Raw genomic sequence first — 23,537 nt, 5'->3', positions numbered from 1 at the left:
AATCCATCTCTGTTGGGGCCACAGCCAGACACAGTTTTTTGGTGTTAAGAGCCACAAGTCAAAAAAGTTACAAATAGCTGGCTTAATATTTCAGGTTCAGGCCTGTGTGGAGCTTGCAGGTCAGCGAGGGATCAGGGTGGCTCTGTGGTGTCGACACCCAGGCTGTAGCCCAGGGGGAGCTTGGCGAGTGCTGGCAGGGAGGGGAAATGGCTGCCGGTCCAGATAAGGTCTATCGTAAGAGCCAGTGTGGGGGGGAAGGCCCCAGTGTTAGAATATTCCTCACAGTGTTTGGGCCATTTCCTCAATGACATATGCGAGTGAGTGCTAGCAGTGTGCTAGCACGCTGCTAGCACACCTTTACCCTAACATGAGATGCCTTGAGGTGGCTGTTGTAAATTGGCATTATATAAACTGAAATACATAGTCAGGGAGCTGTAGCTCTTTTCAGGAGCAGATCAAAGTTCTTGGTTGCTCCTGAGAGTCTTCTTTCTGCTGTATCAGGTGCAACTGTTGTGGTTTTTATGTCATCTTATCTCTTATGTCTTTGTTGTGTCTGTAGCGGACAACACTCACATGGACTTAGGTGTCCGAGGACTCGCACGCTTTCTGTCGAACTGTTCCACGCTCACTGACCCAAAAGGTCAGACAAGCTAGAAAAAGTTCACCAAACCAGGACAGTGTTCCAAAAATGATGAAACACATGTGACTGAGCTTTGTTTTTCTTCTATTCTTTCTTAAAAGTAATTTCACAAGCCCTTTAAAAAACTAAAAAAACTAAAAAAACAAAACAATTTATGCCTTGATCTTTTGAAGGGGCTTGAGCCCTTGGTTGGGAAACAGCGAGACAAATCTAACGCATTTCAAAGTTCAACCGTCTCCAACACTAAAGTCATTCTTAAAAAGCATTCATTTATCCATTTCTATTCCTAGTTTTAGTATTTTATTAAAGCAGAATGCATGAGTTTTTAGTTCTAATTATTTATTGATTTTTTTTGTAAGAGGATCTAACACACCTTTCCTGTCTGCTTTGATCAGTACAGTTCTAACTAACCTTTTGTACCTTATATTTCTGTTTAACATCCCCCACACTACCAGCTCACAAGCAATGGGTGCGGCCCCTCTGCAGGCTTCTGGACGTTGACTAATCAGAGCAAAGCAAGCTTTTAGGCCAGGTGAGATCTTTAAGAGACAGAAACTAAAATGACCGGATTCACACAGTGGGTGAGCTCGGGCGGCGCCAACATCAGATCAACAAGCGCTTTGTTGAACTTCCAAGTTGTGTAAAGCCGGCCCCAAAGGCCCCGAATGAAAACACAGAGCTCCACATGAGCATTTTAAGACCCTTTTAAGAAGAATCCAAGTACTTTGTCATTTTAAAAACCACACAATCACAATCACACAAACCCATCCAACATTAACATATAACCAAACATTTAGCCCTGTGCATATGCTAACAACAACACAGTGACCATAAGAGCAGATTTTAGAAACCTAGAAGAGAAGTGAAAATAATGTAGAGGCTAGGAAATATATATCCCAAATGTTTCTGTGAGTCTTGTGGCATGTTATTGTATACATCTTATTATTTATGGGCAGTACTCAAACATTTAATAATAGCTTAAGTAAGAACTTCATCTGCTCTTATACACAGCTTACATAGGGAGGCTTACAGGCCAGAGCACAGTTCAGTCCCTTCACATGAGTCTGGATCCCACGTGATGAAATAGTTAAGCATAAAATGACTGTAAGTTACCAAAGAAAGCTCAGAAAATAAAACAAAAAAGAAGTTTAATGAAAAAATAAAGCATTAAAACGCTGAATTAATAAAATGTGTCGCCCACTGCAAAAATGTAAGCAACAGAGTTTGATCAGAAAGATGTAGTTATTGATACGGGTATAAAATGTAAACAAATAGGTGGAGACATTTCCTGAATGATTGTTAGATCACAGATGCAGTGATATTCAAGGTTTTAAAGCTGTGATGTTCATTTTGGGTAGTTTACTAATCTTATTCTTTAGGATTCTTTATGTTATGTATGTAAAATTTGTGAATTTGTGCTGCCAAATACAGGGAGTGCAGTAGGAAGGTGAATGGCTTCCTTTTGGAAGGTAGTGTAGATTAAAGATTATAGTCCAGAAAGCTGAAGTTGGTAGCGATGTGCCATAGCTGTCACACTTCAGGGTTCACCCAGATGCCCTTCAGGGTTTGAATTATGAGAAACCAAACAGTTACAGTTGGACATTTACATTCAGGGGGAATTGAAACTTGTAGCCTTTCACTTTTAAAAACCCAACAGAATGTAAGCACATTGATGAAAATGTCACTCAGTGTGCCTTTTTTTTTCTTTTTAATGGCGGTCGCAGCTGACTTCTTTTTTTTTTTTTTTTTAAACATTTCAACAAGTTTGCCTTAAAGCAGCACTTCCATGCTCATATGGTTGCTGACATCAGAACCCAAAAACCCAGCATTCTCCCCTCGTGTAAAAATACATTCGAAAGTAAAGACTGTGGATTTTGTCACCTTCCTATTTCACATTACATTTCCTAAGATGTGTGCAGAAGAATGCGAGCAACGATGGCTGCGGTGTTGAACTGACTAACAGTAAGAACTACAGCAGCTCTCCGCTCTAGTTAAGATTATCACCGACACCATCTTCTCACAGGAAATGCTCCACCAAACCTTACTGCACCTCTGGCTGCTCATAGATCTCATTTATGGAGAAATCCTAACTGCCACACTGTGCAACACGTAGAATGACATACACAAGCCGTGGAAGTGAACCATCACTGTGATACATGAATGTGAGCTGAACCAGTAAAAGTTGACACTGCAGACATTATAACCTCGTTATGCTTTAATTTGACCTCGTTTCCCAGCTCGATGTGGATTAAGAGAAACATATTTGTTAAAAGCAACCAGGGACGGTGTAGTGTGTGTTGCTCATGTCACGGTGGGCTCATTGTCCAACTGCTGTCGGCTTTTTTTAAAAAAGGCATCTGCAGTAGGCAGAGTTAAGACGGAAGAAGAGAAAGAGAGCGCCTGTGACTGTTAAACCTCTTCCTGTGGTTACATCACGTGACTGTGGAGGGTTCAAAAGGAGACGACTTCTTCTTCTTCTTCATCATCCCCTCCTCAGACAGGCAGAAGACACCTGTGGGGCCACAGGACAATCAGCGTTCAGAACAGAGAGACAGGAAACAAAACAAAAAAGGAAAGGTCGAGGTAAAGTGTTAATGGTTGACATGCTTTGATTAATGCTAGAACTGTTTGAATTGTTTATGTTTGAAATCTTTTTTTTTTGTAAATGATTTTTGTCAGATGTGGAAAGCAAACCAAAATTTACAGTTTTTATTTTGTTCATTCTGTACTTCTTTGATTTGACTTCTAGGCAAGCAGCCTCTGTTCAGAGGTTGGCTTAGATTACTGAGGAAACACATTTGTATTTAAAACTTAAAGGTTTTGCAAAGTTTTTCTTTGAGACTATGATTGAAATTCTTAAACGTGTCTTTCGGATCTTTCTGTCCGGTCCCATTTCAATGTGATCAGAGCTGTCGTGTGTTATTGGTGGACTTATTTTAAACGCCTCCTGATCGAAGAGAACAGCTCAGACAGAAAAGCTTACTCATGGCTGCTAAAATGGCTTCCTCAAGATAGCGCTTCCTCTGGCAGTTTGCTCCAAAAACAAAACAAAAAGAACAAATTTTTGCCTCACAGGGTTTTTTTTTGTGTTTTTTTTTTTTTTTTTTACATTTTTTTAGTTTATGTTCTTCAGAAATGTAACCAGACATCTGATGAATTTGAAATAATTGCGTGGAAACAGAAGGCACGCAAGTGTTTCAAGAGGAATCAGGAAGTGTGCTTTTTCTGGTTGAGCATGAGCAAGCCTGCTGAGCTGTTAAGCACAGAGGTTTCAGGTCAGTCTATCTGTCAAGGGGCGGGGGAGGGGAAGGGAGGGGTGGTTGGTGTGTGTTAGTGTGTATGTGTGCAGCTGCCAGAGCAGGTGCACAAAGAACAGAGAAGTGGGAGAAGACAGAAGACGGAAGAGGAGCGGTGGATGTACAGTGCAGTCATCCATAAAGTAGAAAGCACTACTAAACTCCTCGCCACAGTGTAGTGTTTCCTACTTTATGGATGAGTGTACTGTTGGCTTCAGGGAGAGCAGAGGCCCGACATGGCGCCCCGCGCAGGAAGTTGCAAAAGAGGAAGCTGCTTTGTCTCGCACGGCCACGCTCTGCCCAGAGTGTTGCAGCAGTTTGTTCACATGGGCAGCGTGCGGCACAGAGCAAAGCTTGCAACTCTTTTTCCGCTTTAGATCTCATCTGTTTCACCTATCACAAGTGCAATGTATGATCTGCTGATATGAAATAAAGATAAACATTCAAAAATCGGGACCTTGTGTTTCAGCTTCTTTTTCAAATTACCACACATGACACACACAGGTGTTTTCTGTGAAAATATACATAATTTATTGCTGTAAAAAGATCCATATTGAAAGAAACCGTCACAATTTTAATCCTTTTAGTTCTAACATTTTCATACACCGTTCCTCCATCAACACTGCCTGGGCATGCATAAGAAAAAAAAATCTGAAAAACAATATTAACAAAAAATATTTACACACGAGCTTCCAAAAATGGGTAATAAAAACATTTATATATATATTTATATATAATATAAAAAGGTAAATCTTACACTGGTTTCAAACAAATGAATGAATGAATAAATGCAGCTCAGGAAAGATTACAAAAAAAAATCTGCATTGTATGAAAATAGTCCCAACACTGTTCAGTACATACAGACAGCTCCTATAGCTCCATCTCCCGCTGCATCCACCATCTACAATTCAAAAGGGAGCCCGCAAAGACGGAGAATGTGACAGCAACATAAATAAGGCCAAACATGGGTATAACATTAGTATGCATGCAATCAATAAACATCCTGTAAACAACAGATTAAGACTAAACAAGGTCTTCGTGTAAGGCTAAATATGATCAGCTGAGCTAAAATACTGCCTACAGGGGTCCTACAACATATGGAGGGGGAGGGGGATGCCTATGTTACTACTCAGCAGGTAGAGAAATAATTGTGCATTAAAGGCCGTCAAATCCAACACAAGTACAAATGGTTGCTGTACATTTCGGCAACTGTTAAGCATCCGCCCTTGTTTTGATTCTTAAAAAAAAAAAGAAACACATGAAGAAGTCAGACAGTACAGCCTCGCTCTTGCCTCTGTCCCGGCTACTTCACATCTAAAGTGTCAATCCAGCCCCTGTCTTCTTTTTTTTTTTTTTTTTAATTCTTGGCATCATCACGCTCCCTTTATTTTAACACTGACAAAATTCAAACATTCATCACATTAAAGAAAAGAAAAAGAAAATAAATAACGTGCCTCCAGCTTGAGCCTTCACTCCACCTGCCACACGGGCCTTCAAGCCAGCGCTAGTAAACCAGGGAAAGCACCGAACATTTTGGCATCTCCTGTTGCTTTTTCAACAACCACACGCTCAGCATGGAAAAGGAAAGGTGTGAAAACCTGAGAAGCTACCTAACAGCCCTGTGTGTGTGTGTGTGTGTGTGTGTGTGTGTCAGCACGGCTCTGTGTTTGTTCCCCTGCAGTCAAACGCAAGAGCCGCCATTGCTCAAGCTCTACTTTTTGAAGAAACTTTGACAGTATTGTGATGCAAATGTGCGAACAGAAAAACGCCGTGTGGGCTGAAGAGGGATCACGTAACACCATTCAAATTGACTACAGTTATGTGACTGCATTTACACGAGGAGGCAAAACTAAACACACATCAACAACTTATTGCAGAGTCTATCACATTACAGTAGTGCAGCTAACCACCACAGCAATGACTGAAAACTGCTCATTTTAAACGCTGTTCTAAGAAAGTGCTGCTCTGTGTGCCACATTCAAACATCACCACACCCCACAGGCTAACACTGCTCAGTATCTATGACCAGCTACAATATTTTCACAGTTTTCATTTGGGACTACAGATTAAGCAGAGCTGCAACAGTAAAGCAATTGTTGATTAATCATGACGTTTTCACACTGAGAGATGTTGAAGATGTTTGTGTCAAAACCCAGTTGAGCCACCATGCATGGCATGATGGCTCAACCCCCAAATACAGGGAAATAAAGTTCAAAATCTAATTATTTTTCAAGCACCTGCCTCCTCATATACAGGTTAGTCCCACAGACACAAAGCAGGAAGTGGGCTGAAAGGGGTCACACATGAGTTTATTCTAGTTTAGCTTCTCAAACATAATCACTGACTCTTCTTCTCTTCTTTTGGAGTCGCACTGAGCTGCAGGGATCTAACGGGCATCCCCCTGGTTTTAAACTAAATGACTGACCGATTAATCAACAAATACTTCATTCAGTTGCAGCTCTGTTGGCTACTGCTCATTTCTGCACACTAACACTCACACACAGATGGCAAACAAGTAACAGTTAGGTCAGTTATGACTGTTGACACAGCCATCAAGAGTTCCTGTATTAATGTCTGAGAAAGGCAACTGTTTTCAGTCTCACCAGTGATTGTGTGGCTTCATCCACACACACACACACATGCCAAAGAAGGAGAACCCTTCACATTCTTTACATTGAACGCCAACAAACAGTCAGGACTGTTAACCACAAACGCCACGATGTCTTAGCTCTAAACTACACATACCAAAGTGGATCCTTGCTGTCTCTGACAGCTCTAAACCTCTAATTTTACGCCCCGATGCCACTTCATGCGGTGTGACCACTGTTAGGGCAGGAATCCGATACAAATAAATATCATGTTCTGTACAAAGTAATGTATAAATACTCTTAAAGACAAGAAACACAGAGAGAAGCATCCATTCAGGATAGATAGTGCATTCTTAATAATGACACAGAGGAAGAGACGGCGTGCTGCCTCTGTCTGTTTGTTTCAAATAATAAATAAAGTGGCACCAGTACACGAGCATTAAAGCTAACACTTCATTAGCTGTCTCTGAGTTGGGATGACGTCTTCTCTGTTCCGTATTGACTGTTCTAAATAAAGTCAGTCCTAAAGGAGATTCAAACTGCTTTAAAGCCTCCAATGAGTTGAAATTTTGCAAATGCTCAGATTATTAGGAAGTAATTGCTCACTTCAACATGCATCTATACATGCTCTTGTGATGCCGTTGGGTGTTTTAGGGTATTCTATATTTAACAGCTGGTCTACCAGTGCTCTAAGGCAAATGTAGAACTACTGACAGTTAAAGCATCAATTATTAGATCTGATAGCTGCTAACTGCACCGACTACCAACTGAGAATTACAGTTACAGAAAAAGTGCTTTTAATGTGACACAAGTGTTGTGTGTCAGATGTCCAAAGTTTGTCATTCTTTCTTGCTGGATCCCAGCTTTTTGAACAGCTTCTTGCCTTTGGAGAAAAAACCTTTTTTCTTCTTTCCTTGCACAGAAGATTCGGCCTGTGCAGGGCTGTCCACAGGACGGGGGTCTGAGGCCTTCACTACAGCTGGGCCCAGAGCAGGGTCCAGGTCTAACGTGGGGCTTGCAGTGGGTGCCAATTGGGGTTGTAGATCTGTGTGCTCTGTCATGGCGGGGCAAGCAGGTTCAGTTTGAGGGGGCAAAGATTCTTCTAGTGTTGATGGCCCAGATTCCTGTGGCTCTGTGGAAGACGTCCAAGCATCCTAGGAAAAAAGGAAATCAAGAGTTTAAAAAGCAGCAAAGCAAAACACTGTTGAAGTTCATTTACACAACATGGGCTCATCATTTCTTCTATTAGAATTAATATTTGATAAAGGAAACAGTAACAGGGAGACACAGAGGAAGAAAGATTTCAACTCATCCTGTGGTTCACATTTAGGGGCAGGATCACAGAAGCAGTGTACAGCTACGGGTTGAGAAGGTTTTAAGGAGGAAGTAAACAGACAGCAAGAGCGTTGATCGCCTAGAAACACTTACGATCAAGTCTCAAAGTGTACAGAACGTTTTTGCTTCTGGAAAAGGCCATGCAGGAAACAGTGAGATGAAAGAAATGTGACAGAGCAGAATTAATGAAACAAAACAGGTTTAAAGAAACAACAAACTCAACAACCAGAAATTAGACATACTTGTGAGTGATAACAAAAAGAAACACAGAAATCTGGGATGTCAGTGACTTGTAACCATGTAGGTCAGGCCATTGCCCACAGTTTCAAAGCTACCTGTGACTCTTTCTTGGGTTCAGGTGCAGGCTGCACAGGAGCATCATCTGGGACGGCCTGCAGGAAGTTGGAGGGGACGAGGCCTCTGTGGCCATTTAAGTCACCCTGAAAGAGAAGGTGGTAATTTGATGAAATGCACTCTCTACTACAAAGGTATTTTATAAGTGGTACAGCTACAGCCAGTAAAGTTAAGTTTTAAGCAAAGTAAAGTTAAACGTTTTAAGAGCCACATAATATTGCAGTCATGTCAGATCTCCTAGTCATTTTCAGACTTACGTAGAAGAAGCCATCTTCGTCCATGTCACCAAACACATGTATGATATCTCCAGCACTGAAGGTCAGCTCAGCCTGGACAGGGGCATAACAAACAGAGCAGGTAATCAGCAAACATTTCAGCCCCATAAAGCAAAAAGAAAGCATCTGCAGTCCTAACCTCTATGTCGGTGTTGGGGGAGCTCTCTCGTGGGTCATAATCAAAGATGGCGACCATCCTTCGGGCTCCTGGGGCTGGCTTCCCCACAGCTGCAGTGGCTGAGGGATCCACCTGGCTGGGATCTGTCAGCCAATGAGAAAGGGGGGTGGGTGGACAAACACTTTTTTTAGTACAGAGTCCTGAAAATGGGCATTTCCAATAAACTGATCGTGTACGTACATTCGACTCGCTCAGCATCATGCTCAGCTGAAGGAAAGTCACATCAGAACAACAAGAACAGAAGATTAGCAGAGAGAGTTAGCATTTGTAATTCATGAAAAAGGTGATGGCAGCCTGAACTGTGCTGCCCCATTAAACATAAGTTGGAGCAAATATTTATCCTGAGGCGGGGAGAGTAAATTACTCTGCAACACTGTTAGCAAAAATGGAGACAAATGGATGTTATTAGATGAAAAGAAGGGACAGAAGGGACTGTTTGACCTTTATAACTAAGGGTTAATGATAAGCCGTTAAAGAGTAACTATTATGTGATATTTAATCTTTGTATGATCCACAGTTGCTCTCACACTGGGAATCAGTGGAGCCTCTCAGTTCAACCATTGGCTGAAACAAGCTGCTTTTAACTCCTTTCACCCTCCCTCTTCTGATTGGCTGCCCCTTGCAAGCAGATGATTTCCCCTGCATTTGATGCATTTTCAACTCAAAGAAGATGAATTTATTGTTAGTGTTCCTTACTTTTAATGGGTTTAAAGGCCAAGAGTCAAACGTACTCTAAAAAGGATGAATGAAGGCGACATGATCAGCAACTCTGAATACAGTTCTCATGTTTACAACCATTAAAAAAAACAAAACAAAAAGAAAATAGAAAATAACAGAAAATAACTCCAGCTGCAGCAGCAGGTAAAGGCATGCTGTCCTCCAGGGCACACTGAAACAGTCACCTGATCATGCAGGTGCAAACGGAGGCGGGCAGAGCTACAAACCTTGACTGGAGGAGTTTACACTCTCCTCGCAGATGTCTGCAGACTTGACTGGAAGAGACGGGGTGAAGGGAAAAGAGTACAGGAAGAGTCACAGAATGACACAAGGCACTGTCTGAAAATAATCCTGCAGGTCATCACACAGGCAGCACGCAAAGTCACAGGTGGAGCGCAGAGGGGAATGGATGTTTCAACAAAGTGATCTGTAGGTGACCATGTAATTCAACTGTGACACAGGAGCAGGAGACAAAAACCTTCTTTGAGGTTCTTAATGAATTAGCAACACATGGCAACATCCTGCTACTATATCCGTGTATTACATGCATAGCCAATGACAGGACTCATGTATGTGTCTTTGAACTTTTGAAAAGCTGTTGCACACTTAACCTGTGGAGAGATGGTAGCATAAACAGCCTTTAAATACTTGGCTTTAATTGTAAAGTACGAAACTACTCGACAGATACTCCATTCATAATGGAAGTATTTGCCCACAATTCTAGGAAGCTGTCTGAATTCATTACTTGAGTAGCTGGTTTAAAAATCCCCCATGCCCCAGTTGCTGAATGGCAGGCAGCAAACTGAAAGAGCAAAATCTAAAGTGAAAGAGACAGAAAAAGAAGCAAACCAGAAGGGAGGATAAAGGAGAGAAGCGGGGGGCCGCAATCTGCAGCGAGACACACCTTTCTTGGATCGTCTCGGTTTCGGCGGTGGAACGGGGCGACGTGGAAGCTGTGCGTGTGTGCGAGTGCCTTAATGGAGTTTTAGAAAGGAAAACCAAATAATAATAATAATAAAAAAAGAAACACAGATGTAATTTTTGAGAGCAGCAGACCACATAAAGTAGACAATGAAAAGCCAGTGGAGAGCTATTTAACACATGAGAGCCAGTGAGCAGCTGACACAGCAGTGACAAGTGGAAGTGAAAAGGTTAAACCATCTGCAACAGCACAGCTCTGGGTACAAAGCAGGAAACAGAAGCAAAGTGTTAGCTTGATTCTGTTCGGTTGCTTGCCACAGAGACTTTGCCTCCCATTTCATTTTTAGACTCCTGCAATGGTTACTATTACCTTATTAGCAGAAAGAACATAAGAACATATTCAATATTTTGGGCCAATTTTAAATCAACTTAAAACCAACTGTCAGATGTTCTCCAGAAAATGAAGACATCAACAGAAGGATTGAAAATGACGGATATTTTAAAGTCACTTTTCAAAACATTGAAGTTTTGCAACAATTGTGCTGCCATTTTCACTTCCCACTCAAACATGAACAGGGATGATATAATGAGTAAAATATTAGCATTTACATCATCAGTAACAGACAACCAAATCACCTTTAAATGGCAAAACAACGGAACTAATACTGCTGTGTTGGGGGAAAATGTCTGACTAACACAGTCACATACCTATCTTCTCTATGGAAGCTGCTGTGGATAAGAAGCCCTGCTGCAGCAGCTGCTGCCGGGTCTCCTCATCCTCCACTTGGATCTCAGACACCATGTTACATGGCACATAGCCCAGACAACCGCCTGACTCTCCTCGATAGAACCCATCTGCATCTTTATCTCCATAAACCTGAAGGAGGAGGAAATGTATCAACTAAAATGAGTTGTTTTAACTGATGGCATATAGATTTTATACAGGTCAGCATTACATTAATACTCTAGAATGAAATGGGTGCATTAAATGTCCCTCTAATGTGCAAGCTGCATTATCCTCTGAGCTACAATTTGCACAACCAACATCAAAATCAGCCTTTTTAAAATACATTTTCAAATCTTTGCAAATAAAGATAAAAACCAAACAATGTTAAAAGGATGAATTACATTCAGGCCTCATTAAAGCCATAATCACTTCTTGTTATGAAACCTTCAGCAGCGTGATAATTACTTTAATCTGTGGTTTCCACTATTTCAGTATGCAGATTTCTGTCACTCTGTTGCAAGACAAGCAGGCCAGCAGTTTTTTGGTTAATGCTCCCTAGCGTGTTAGCTCATGTAACCATAACCTAAACTAATGGGGATGATAACAAAGAAGGCTTTAAGGCTTGTGAATAACCCACAGCAACCCTGGCAACTATACAAACATGCAGATTGAGCTGCATGTCTAAAACAGGAATGCTGTGAAATCAGAACATGCTAAGCCATCAGGGCCTGAGCAGTGTGTGGACATACTTTGATGATTTGTCCTTCGCTGAAGGGAAGCTCCTCCTCAGCAGCGTCAGGATTGGGTGACATACTGGCAGGGTCATATGAAAAGAGGGCCACAAAGATGCGTATGTCACTGTCTCCTTTCGTCTTTGGTGATTCCACACCACCTGCGCGCGCGCACGCACGCACACACACACACACACACACACACACACACACACACACACACACACACACACACACACACACACACAAATATGATTAGAAAATTGCTCTAATATATACAAATAGTTATAAATATCCAGAATATTACAGATTAAATATATTCTGTAAAACTTTGTTATTTTACTGTAGTTGTACAGGGAGATATGCATAGGCACGAACAATTTTCCTATCTTGGACAACATCCGCCTATCCGACACCTTAAGGGAGTCCAGCTCCATCCCCACAACATTATGGCCAATCAGTCTGTTGGCATCTGCGATCCTCAATCTGCTCCCCCGACATGCTAAAGCTCTCTAGATGGCACTGGCTACAACAGACTCATAAAAACAGTTGTTGAAAGACTTCAGCCGGCTCAGAAAATAGAGATGACACTGGACCTTCCTGTAGAGTGCAGTGGTGCTTTTAACCCAGTCCAGTTTATTATCTATGTGTACTACGAGGCATTTATAATCCTCCACAGTGTCCATATCGACCCCCTGGATTGAAACTGGGTCACAGGTTTCCTGGTCTTTCTAAAGTCCACAATCAATTCTTTGGTCTTTGTCACGTTGAGCTGCAGATAATTCAGCTCGCTCCACGGGACAAGGGAGTCAACCGCACACTTGTATCATTAAATGATACCAACAGTGTACATAACTCTCATTCTGAATTAGTTACTTTGTGGAAGTATTTCCCTTTAATCCCATGCAATTTATTTTATAGGTATTAAGATGCAATTCTCTCTTACTATTATAATATTGGCTATTTCAACACAACAGAGTTTGCAGAGCAGCCGTGCTTAGCTTGCAATGAATTCTGCAAATAGAACTGCAAGCTTGCACCTCCCCCACTGCCCACCAACTGCGTTGCCATGAGCAGCGTTCGCCTAGCACTGGCATGTCCTTAAAAGAGGTAATCAAGCTAAACCACTGATCCTAAGCTGTGTGAGCCATTTGACAAACGTGCACACGCTCACAAACTCCAACTGTGGAATAAGGTGTCTGACCCACTCTCCAGTTTAACTTTCAACACCTTTACTTGCAGACCAAACCTAACATGTAAAAAACAGTCCTAGTATAATTTTAGAGGTGCTTTTAATACAGTGCAAACTACGCAAAGCAGGCAACAGATACGCACTATTGCACAAAAGATTCCAGCAGTGTGATTAAAAGCACTGCCACTGAAGCCTATGTGACAGCAAGAGACAAATTTGAAGAGCTGTAGTGAGGCTTTAAGCTGCACTCAAGAGATGCGTTCTCTATCTCATTAGAGAGAATCAGCCCATCTGTGGCAAGAGTCACGGGCAGACGACTCGCACACTTTCACATCCTCACTGATTTTCTAGTAGATAGAACAGAACTTCTCCCTAAGCCCTTCCTCTTATCTGTGCACGTGTTCACTTGCGCATATATGTGTGCAGTCAACTGTGTATTTATCAGAACAGCCAGGTTTGCTAACTCAAAGGGCAACTTGTTGAATCAACAATGGGAAGCAAGTGAGACGAGATCTGGAGGAAAGAAGAGAAAAGCAGAGGGGTGTGTACGTCCAAACTGCGAGCCATTTCTCTGCTGGCTAATCGAGGTTACTATTTTAATGTCTGTCACTTCCTCCTGTCATGACAAGCCACTTTAGGTTAAGCCGGTTCTCAGCTTAGCGGCCTCTCTCTCTCTCACTTCACTCCACTGCAGCTACAGCACCTTCTCCCTAAACCCCCACCCCACCCCCCTCCTTCCTACACAAGGTGCTAATCTGACTACCTCCATGTGAGAGAGGGGGAGGTTTGCCAACAGAAACCACAGGTGTGTCAGCACCGTCTCACACCCACTGTTTTCGGTTAAGAAAAGAGAAAGCAATGAGAAAGAGGGGAAGCACAAACACGAAAGGGGAAAAGGCCTCTGACCTTTGAGATTCCTAGCCTGCAAGCATGCGGGTTTACAGGAAAGCTCTGCTTGGCCTCTCCATGATGGACGTGCTTCAGCTGGAGGGATCTGGCTGACCTCCTGCTCAAGAATCAAAAAAGAGAAAAGAAATATGAGGTATGATGTTTAAGCACTACATGGGAGGAGAGGAAAATTATTAAACTGTTTCTTATTGGAGCAGAGATCAGAGTCACATCTAATATATAACACACTCCAGGGTATTCTACATGCACGCAACATAAGCATATTATTTTCTTGCACTGCAGCAGTATTAGCAGACGCACACCCACGCACCAAAGCACACTGACTGTAAACGAATGCAAGACAAGGCAGTCTGGACTAGTTTAAAACACAGAGATGGGGTTTCAATGTGCAGGAGAATAGGAAAGCAGCAGGAATGAGTGCAGTCACGCAGAGGGGGAACATTAGCTGAATCCACTCGGTAGCAATGTATTGTGTGTAGCCATGTATTGGCAAAGTCTATTGAGTGGGAGGGTTATGAGTTTTCCTCTAAAGAGCTCAAGGGTTGATTAGCACAACTACAGAGGAGAGGATGGGTCTGGGACGGCACACCAGCGGACCAACATTTACCAGCGGATCAGCCTTCGGCCCTCGGCGCTGAGGAGGTCTGCTGTGCTCCATTTGGGGCCCCTCTACCCACCATTCAGAGCTCATCTGCTGCACCACCACCTCCCTAGGAGTATATTCCACAGGCTCCTCATTGTCATCTGTACCGTACTCAACATCAATCTCCACCCCAGGACTAATGGGTGACTTCATAGTTCGTACTGTTTTGCTGACTGGGTAGGGTCTTGGTGGGGTAGGGCCATCACCGGGGTTGGCCGCAGCGGCAACGGCCATCTGACTCCTGAGCATGGCCTCCCTCCTAAGGCGGTCACCTAGCCCTCGAAGCAGTGTTTTGTCTTTGCTAGTGTGGGTTGGCCGAGGAGGACAGTGGGCAGAGACCCGTCTGTTGGCAGGACCCTCATATAAACTTGTGTCTTCTGCTTCCGGATAACTGACGGTGTCCACCGTTTCTGCATAGTGTACTCTGTGCTGTGTCTTAGGCTTGACCTGCAAGGCCCCGTGTTTGGGTAAAGGCTCTTTAATTAGGGATCTGGGTTCCTGGTTGAGGTGGTGATGGTGAGGGGAGATTTGTGGGTGTGGGTTACGGTGATGTGGAGGGCCAGGATGGAGGTGTTCTGGGTTTCTGGAGTGGAGGTGGGTGAGCTGTGGCTGATGCTGGCTGCGGCGACTTAAATGCTCTTCTTGACTGCTGTCCTCCTCCTCTGTCATCTCGGGGATGCTGAACAGCTGCTTGTTGGGGTAGACATAAGGAGGCAACTTAAGGATCTTTTCAAGAACTTCCTCATCACTGTCTGGAGCCTCCAACTTACACAACTGCAAGGGCCACAGTTTTATTCATACAAGATTGGTTCGGTGAAGGTAGGATGGAACATTATAATGTTCAGTGAAAATAAAGCAAGTGCAGACAAAACGGATGAGAACGCCACCATGAAGAAGGAAGAGAAATGAAAGAGGAAGGAAAAAACCAAGAATCACAGACACAATCATGATTCCAACAGAAGAAACAAGGCCTCAAAATGAGAACTAAACTCTGGAAGAAAAATTAAAAGAAGCATGTTTCATTTAAAAAGCAGAACTTGGAAAGTATCTCTGCAAACAAGCATGTGTATAGCTGCGGTCATAGTACGAAATAATTTCTTTACCCTGTTAGCTCCAATTGTGCATCCCCTTGCCTGTACTTCACCGAGGTGGTCAGAGTAAAAGTCCTCTTCCTCTTCTTCCAGGATGTCTGACAGATCTGAGTGGCTGTTGTCTGCATGGTAGTCACTGGGAGGTTCAACAATCCCTCTGACATAACTCTGAGGAAACATTACATCATGCACAGAATGAAATAATATCTATGCATCACAGCTTGAAAGGGCGCAAACGATTGCATATACAAGACTAGAGCATGGAAGGTGTTTATATGGCCTTGGCTCCATGCATCAACGCATCAATCAATATGTTCAATATGGTCTTAAATTTGCAGCCAATTTATTAACTTTTAATTATTTAGGGCTTCTTAATAAGTGCGTAAAACAAAAAACTTGACATGTTGAGAGTTGATGTTGTTCTTCTACTTTCTGCAACTCCCTTTAGGGCTCACCACAACAGATCACCTGCCTCCATCTCACCCTACACCTACTATCCTCTTCTGTCACACCAGCCACCCTCTTCGTGTCCTCTTTAGCCACATCCATGAACATCATCTTGGTCTTCCTCATTTTCTCCTACCTGGCAGCTCCATCTTTAACATCTTTTGTCCAATATGTCCACTATCCCTCCTCTGCACATGTCCAAGCTACCTCAGCCTTGTCTCCACAACAATCCCACCTCCGTCTGATAGACATATATCCAATCTTGTATATTCTGGCCACTCACAAAAACATCTTAGCACCTTTAACTCCGTCACCTCCAGGTACACGTCCTGTTTATTTTAAAGTCTGCATATATGAAACACTTTCTATTGGTTGGTTATGGAAACTACAAGTTGTGAGTCTTGATGCATGCTCAATCATCCAGATAAGGAAATCTCAAAAAGTTGATTCTGTTCATTTGCACAAAGTGTTTTCAATGGAAGAAACGTTTCGCCACTCATCCAAGTGACTTCTTCAGTCTCCACAAGTTTGGAGTATAAAAAATATCTGTAGCCTACGACTTCTTGAGTAATACAACAGAATCTCAGGCTAAGATGTTGACTGCTGAGTGTCTTTGTGGGTAATGTTGCAATGGCAGAGCAATATCCTTTAAATGCCTTATTCCTTCAAATCTGATTTCACCAAGTATGACATATAATCTACACTGAAGTTAGGTGCACCTCTGAATACCTAAACTATAATCAGATTCAATAAACAGACACTTAGAGTACATGTTACATTTAATTTTGTAGTAAACAGCAATAACCCAGTTAAAACAAGGCTGACCTGTTGCCTCCTGCAGTACACTGGGTCTTGGTCCTGTGTCAGGAACTCCTCGATGGACACCAAGCGGGTATTTTCATGCTCCTCCTCTACCTCTGACTCCAGAGGAGAAGTGCTGGGGGGACGGATGAGGTTAGTGTCCTGAGGGTTAAGGAGATCTGTAATTGGGGCTTTGGGTGGTGTAGGGATGCGTTCAGGGGTCCCAAGCTTGGCACTGGGGTCCTCGATGAACTCTGTGATAGATGGGAATGGACGTATAGTTCCAGGGCTGTCGGTGTCTCTGTGCTGCTCCAACACAGGTGCTGCTGCTGCCACTGATGGAGCCTGAGCAGGTGTCGGTGACGCTACTGGAGATGGCTGAGGTGCTGAGTTGGCCGGGGAGGTCACATTAACCTGGAAATGGAAAAAAATAGTCAGACAAAGGTGTTTATTATTCTGTCTGTCAAAAAGGACAGGACGCCTCAATCTAGCGTATTATTTACACTTTGGCAAACTGCAGCCATTAACAATATGCTGGATTATCTAGTCAAGTCAAGTCAAGAAAGCCTTTATTTGTCACATGCAAGTTGCCCTGCAGCGAAATGGGTCCCCCCCCCCCGACCTTACATACACAACACAGACATCACATGGGGAGACAGGTCGGAGACCGGTAGTATTATGGAAAAACACTGAAATGTACAATACAATGGGCAAGACGAGGAGGGGGAAAAAGAGACCTCTACTCATGCTGGGCTCCTATGGGGGGACAGCATGAGAACAGAAAACAAAAAAACTCCTCTGCACAAAGAGCACATAAATGTCCACATCACAACATCATGAAGCATGTGACAAGCAACAGGGGTGGGTAAGGGGTGAGAAGTAAGCCGATCCAGACACAGCCATCCTGCCCTGCAGCTATTCATCCAGCGCCGGGCCCAGACCTGCCGTCCGACTCGGCCTTGGAGATAAGCGTACAAGGGCGTTTGGAACAAAGAGTCTAAACACAGTTTGTTATCAGGGGAGAAATTGTTAGTTATGTTCAGCTCCAGCCTTGAGACCGCAGCTGGCGCCGATATGGTAGCCGCATGAAATAATAGTGTTGTTCTTGCTTCAGTGCGAACCACTGCATGTCAATTTTACAGTCGATCTAATGTCCATTACTGGTTCCTCACCATTCCCGTTGGAGAGCCGTGAGCCTCTCCACGATGTTATCCAGCTACACCGAGATGTTATCCAGTTTGGTCATAGAGCATGAGTGTTCACGACAGCTGTGAGCCTCTCCAAGATGTTGTCAGATGTTGTCAGAGTCTCAGCACTCACAGCAGCCGCAAGCTTCTCCAAGATGTCATCCGTGCTGCGTCTAATGAGCCCATTCTGAGAAGCCACGGCTCGCTCCATCGTTCCAATCAACATAGCGGGCAGCCTTGTGGGGATTTGAACAGCTGTTTCCGCTTTCTTTATTCTTTGATAAGCCAGGGCCAAGCCAGGGCCAAGCCAGGGCCAAGCAAGGGCCAAGCCAGCGCCGATCAGCAAGAACCCTGTTATCATGGTTCCAAAAAGACAGATGTCTTCAATGGGCTCTCCCGAACCCAGGCTTCTCGTCGAGAAGAGGGTGTCAATTGCATTCAGGGACCAGTTGATCAAATCCATAATTCCTTTTTTAGGTTTTAGAAAACAGACTCTGAGACTCTTCCAGGGTAGAGGGAGAGAAGCAGACAAGACTAGACAGAGACATGAGAAAGCCAAGCAGGAAAGATAAGGGAAGGGAGAGGGAGAAAGTGCGACCGCCTTTGTCAAGAGCCAGAGATATCTATTAGTGGTTACAAACAAATTGTGAACTCATGTAGTGAAGGTAAAGTGCTACAGTTCCCTTCAGGCACCTATTGTGCTTTTCCTTATTTTGTATGATATAAACACTGCTGCAATGATTGATGCTCATATTACACATGGCTTCAGTTGAATTAATGATGCATGTAATTCATTTTTAGTCTTTTTTTTTGGCTCCATATAAAAGTGGGGAAATTCATGTGTTCCAGCAGCACAGTCCAGAGGCAGATGGAGCATGAGGATTCACACAAAAGTTAAAATAAAAAACAAGAAATGTGCAGTGTGAAGGCCAAATTTGGAAGATAAGAAAAAAAGAATACTGTACAGTTATATATAGTATAGTTAAAAATAGCATACTCAGATTCAAAGAAATGCACAGCTAAGTAGGATAATTTTTTAAAAAGATATACAAAAAGTGCTGTGAAAAATCTGCTTTATCTCCTAGGACCTGTCCATGTGGACATCACATTTTGGGTTGTCTAGACCAAAATACTAAATTTTGCTCTATGAGGGCCTGATATCCACTAACGAGGACATTATACTGCCACTGTTCTATCGAAAATTAAAGCAAATGTCCTCATATGTGGATCTCATTTTTCTCAGAAACAAAAATCTGATTTAAAAAAATTCACGTAATTCTTTGTTTTTACATTCACCAGGTCCCAATCAGGCCAAATAGCAAAGAGAAATTAAAAATGCATGCCATGAAAGAGTTTGGGTCTTAGGAGGTTAAAACAACAATGACAGACTGTTTACAGGAAATTGAAAAACTGCGTATCTATTACTATCACCTTCAAGGGGCTCTCATATATAGGAGGATGGAAGAGTATGGCTCACCACTGGGGTAATGGTGGAGGCTACAGATAATGTGACCTCGCCAACAGCCAAGGCAGCAGCAGATGAAGGGTTGGCCCAGGCCTTCACGTATGAGGAAGACGAGAGTTCTTCTGAACGGAGGGCAGAAGGTGAGTTGGCAGCAGCCTCCACTGTGAGGCCAGTGATATGTATCTCTGATGGCAAAGAGCTGTGCAGCGTGGACACTTTGGCAGCAGAGTTTCCATAGGATGGTGAAGGGGGCAGGTTACTGGGACCTACTGGAGTACAGGGCAGAGGTGGCAGAAGTGGGGCAGTGACAGCCGGGCCTGCCATGATGGCAGCCAGCTTTGAGGGCACATTAACCGGCAGAGAGTCACAGGACTCCCCATGGGCGGATGTGGTGCGGACAGTGAGCTCCTGAGCTGCCAGCAGGGAGTGGATCTGAGAGGGACCCAGGAGGGCACTACCAGCTGTTGGGGAAGACACCTCAAGCACCTTGGATAGAAGAACGATAATCAGACTTTGGTTAAATATCTGAATACTGTCTTAAAATCAAGATTACAATTTTAAGTTTAAAACAGACATGAAGTTCTTGCCTTCTTTGCGTCAGCATATATAGTGTATCCAGTTACACGGACTCCGTTGGAGGTCCCTGCAGCATCTATAGTGACTGGTAGCCAGCTGATGAGAGCAATTCCAGGAGATGGACCATGCTCCAGCTGAACATCCAGAGGAGCATCGGGGGGGCCTGCAGAGATTTAAAACATCACAGCAAAATAAAGAGAAGCATGTCAAAAACTGAACATAGGACTGAGTAAATGACTCATACTGAAAATACAAAGCTTTGGAGGAGGAATAATGTTTACTATGGGGACATGTTTCTACCAAGAAAGTTGCCATCTATTACTCTAATGGCCACTAGAAAACCATATACCTGAAATCCCAGACTGAGGGCATGGAACTTAAGCAAATTTGAAGGATCATTTGGAGAGATGCAACTCAAATATATATCACACTGATGATTATACATTATATAGCGTAGTTCATTTCTGAAATCTTAAATACGATTGCCTGGCAAAACGGTACCAACTTCATATGAGTCCATAATTAAAAACACAAAGCATGAACAGTGACTATACTAACATACTATTGTAAGCTTACTTATTTACAAGAGTAAATAAATCCACAGGATCTTTGAAACCTCTCTTCCCTTCACTGTTAACATAATGTAGAAATCAGTAGAAATACTGATATAAAAATGATGCATTGCTTCACGCTGCATTTTCACACTGTCTTTATTTTGCTTACAGTCTTGATTTTCATCTTCATTTGGGTTGCCTGTACCAGCAGTACAGTCATGGGAGGTGTTCCCTACAATCATTAATGATGTAACTCTCTCACCAATTTGATGGGGACACGTTGCCAAGAGCAAAGTGACATGTACATATGATTAGACTTAAAAGTCTTAAGGAAGCTGGCTTGATAAATTATCTAGCCAAAGCTCTGGTAAGATGTTGCAAAGATTCAGGAAAACACAGACAAATAAAATGATTTGAAAGGTCTTGAGTTCATTATACAAGTTCAGATTAAATAATCATCTTACTGGATATATGCGATGATTTGTCTGAGTTTATAGAGGTATAGAATTAATCTGCAAAAACCCCCATCTTTGAGTCTGAACGAACCTTACATGTGTTCCATTTACACACGTCCATCTTAAATGCTTTTACCACGTGTGATACCGGAAATCGTGACAAGCCGTCAGAAAGATAAAAGAGTAAGTCCTGACCTGCCATCAGTGTGGTGAAGGTGATCGTTGCACTTCTGTGTTCACGTCGCTCCACGGGTAACTCCCATGGCGTGCGGTGTGGCCGTGCCTCCACTTTGACCGTGTACTGCAGGCTGGGCAATAGGTTATTGAGGCACAGCGAGTAGCAGCCAGCCTTCACCAGCTCACACTCCTCGTCATTCAAGGACACAATGTGCACATAGTTACTGTTGCTGGGCAGCCAGGTCAGGTTGGCATTGGTAGCAGTGATCCTCTCCACGCGCAGTTGCGTGGGCGCCACGGAAACGTCCCGACCGACCAGCATGCTGCAGCGGAGCTGGTCCGAGAGACCCTTCTCTGTCAGGCTTTGGACCGACACACGATAGGCCTTGAGGTTTATGTCTAGCCGCTCCAGCACTGCTTTGGTCTGGGCACCGAAGGGCACATTGAGCCGCAGCTCCTGGTCCACATACACATTATAGCTCCACACATTGCCCCACCCAGCCGGCACCAACGGAGGGTCCCAGCCGATGATGATACTCTTGGCAAGCTGCTTGATGAGGGTGAGCTTACGTGGGTAAGGCACAATGTCCACTCCCACCTCTTCCAAGTCCAAGTCTAGGCCGTTGGTGAGGGGGGCTGGGACAGCCAAGGCTGATGCTGAATCTGAGGGGGCTGAGGCAGGGCCAGAGGCAGCAGAGGCCTCTGTCCTCTCTGAGGTGCTGACACCCACGTGGAGACGATGCTGGTGGATGGCACTGTGCAGGCTGCTGTCTATCAGCGAGTTATGGGACATGTCCACCATCTCTGGGTGATGAGTGCTCATGACATCGTCGTCTGAAACACGTTCCACAAAGTTAGAGGGGACCAGCCCTCTCCGTCCGTCCATCAGTTCGCCTGAAAGGAGCCACCATAAAACACTGTCCTACAGACCGGAAAGTAAAGATTTGTAGATTTACAAAAAAATGACAAGATCCCATACCTTCATAGAAGCCATCATCATCCATGTCTCCATATACATAGATGTATTCTCCAGCAGTGAGTGGTAGCTCCACCTCAGGATTGTCATTGGGACCATCATAAGGATTATAGCTGGGGGAGATAAAAATTTTCCATGAAATCGTTTCCATCACATACTTTCATGTTCACCAGAACAACCCCTGTGTTAGTTAATTACTTACCTGTATCTTGCAATAAACACCTGAAGCTTTGCTGCTCCTCTGCTGGCTGGGCAAGGTGCTGGGGCTATGTCAATGTCCAACTCCTCTACTTCACTGGCTGTGTCCACCTGAGAACAGCATGAACAGAGAGACAGTCACCTGACATATCTAAAAAGAACAGGCTAAAAGTAAAGTAAGAGCAAAGTTAAATGGTTTTTAGTCTTTAGTAATAAAGTAAATCTATAGGACTGCAGTTGCAATAAAAGTGAGGTAACTAGGATGACCAAGCACTGTGCTGTAAGTGCCACAATTTGCTACGTACACAAATCAAAATCTTCTGCAAGCTAACACAATGGTCCTGGAACAAGTCTTTCCCTATAGGTCAGATATCTTTCAAAGTTTATTACAGAGAGGTGTTTTAGAAGCTGTTTCTACTGCTTAATTTACTCCATTTATTGTTGCGGCTGACCTAAACAAGTGAATTTCTTTAGTGGAAATTCTTAACCTATTTTAGCCAGCATGAACTCTTTCTTCTGTATCAAGATGTCCTTGATTTTCTTGCCAAAAGGAGAGCACATTTCACGAGTATGATATGCTTTACACATATTATCTTAAAAGGCCACAAGATAAAGCCATGCCTGTTTGGAAATGACTGCAAAGAAAATCACTTTGTTTGCGAGTGACTTTTTGCCCTTTTTATTGAATACAAACAGGAACAGAACTACTACAGAGCTAGTTAATACCTGGTATAAATGGCTACCTGCAAGAAATAACAGCACTTTTTAAGGATAATCACAAACAACTACTGTATACCCTTTATAATCCACAGAGCTGAGTGGATTATCTCACTAAATATGAGCTCTATTGATTGTATGCAGTCGAGTGACTGGATAAAAAGACCACCAGGCTGCATAGCATGCAGGACCACACAACGGCAGGACAAACATGCTAAATATTTTGGAGCAAAACCAAAATACTCCACTGGACTCTTCTGTTACAGTGTGCACTAACGTGAGATGACAACAAGTTTAAGGAGAGCTTTTTAATCCATTAAATCCATGCAAACAGTGTAGTAATCTCGATCTGCTTTCATGTGTGCCGAAACAAAGAAGGAGAATATC

General features: G+C 43.3%; 1 protein-coding gene across 22 annotated transcripts in view; it reads right to left on the bottom strand.

Moving 5' to 3' along the window:
• Positions 1-5,278: 5,278 nt before the first annotated feature.
• The window catches only part of tspoap1 (TSPO associated protein 1), a 76,570-nt gene continuing 58,311 nt past the window's right edge, over positions 5,279-23,537 (bottom strand). For 5 of the 22 annotated variants that reach the window (XM_026182640.1, XM_026182653.1, XM_026182641.1 and 2 more), the window contains 19 exons: positions 22,438-22,544; positions 22,239-22,348; positions 21,278-22,153; positions 20,423-20,449; positions 20,085-20,236; positions 19,510-19,983; positions 16,870-17,259; positions 15,610-15,765; positions 14,471-15,280; positions 13,861-13,960; positions 11,781-11,923; positions 11,013-11,181; positions 10,288-10,356; positions 9,611-9,658; positions 8,847-8,873; positions 8,628-8,749; positions 8,471-8,542; positions 8,195-8,299; positions 5,279-7,678 (listed from right to left, as the gene is read on the bottom strand). In XM_026182640.1, the coding sequence (XP_026038425.1) occupies positions 7,364-7,678; positions 8,195-8,299; positions 8,471-8,542; positions 8,628-8,749; positions 8,847-8,873; positions 9,611-9,658; positions 10,288-10,356; positions 11,013-11,181; positions 11,781-11,923; positions 13,861-13,960; positions 14,471-15,280; positions 15,610-15,765; positions 16,870-17,259; positions 19,510-19,983; positions 20,085-20,236; positions 20,423-20,449; positions 21,278-22,153; positions 22,239-22,348; positions 22,438-22,544 (4,272 nt within the window). In that variant the 3' untranslated portion in view covers positions 5,279-7,363. Of the gene's footprint in view, positions 7,679-7,952; positions 7,988-8,194; positions 8,300-8,470; positions 8,543-8,627; positions 8,750-8,846; positions 8,874-9,610; positions 9,659-10,287; positions 10,357-11,012; positions 11,182-11,780; positions 11,924-13,860; positions 13,961-14,470; positions 15,281-15,609; positions 15,766-16,869; positions 17,260-19,509; positions 19,984-20,084; positions 20,237-20,422; positions 20,450-21,277; positions 22,154-22,238; positions 22,349-22,437; positions 22,545-23,537 lie in introns of all 22 variants that reach the window. The other 17 variants (XM_026182642.1, XM_026182663.1, XM_026182647.1 and 14 more) reach the window with 14 other exon arrangements.

Source organism: Astatotilapia calliptera, chromosome 10, assembly GCF_900246225.1.
Source record: "Astatotilapia calliptera chromosome 10, fAstCal1.2, whole genome shotgun sequence".
Taxonomy (NCBI): Eukaryota; Metazoa; Chordata; class Actinopteri; order Cichliformes; family Cichlidae; genus Astatotilapia; species Astatotilapia calliptera.
Note: the sequence above shows the minus strand (reverse complement) of the source record. Positions and strands in the feature narration are given on the sequence as shown.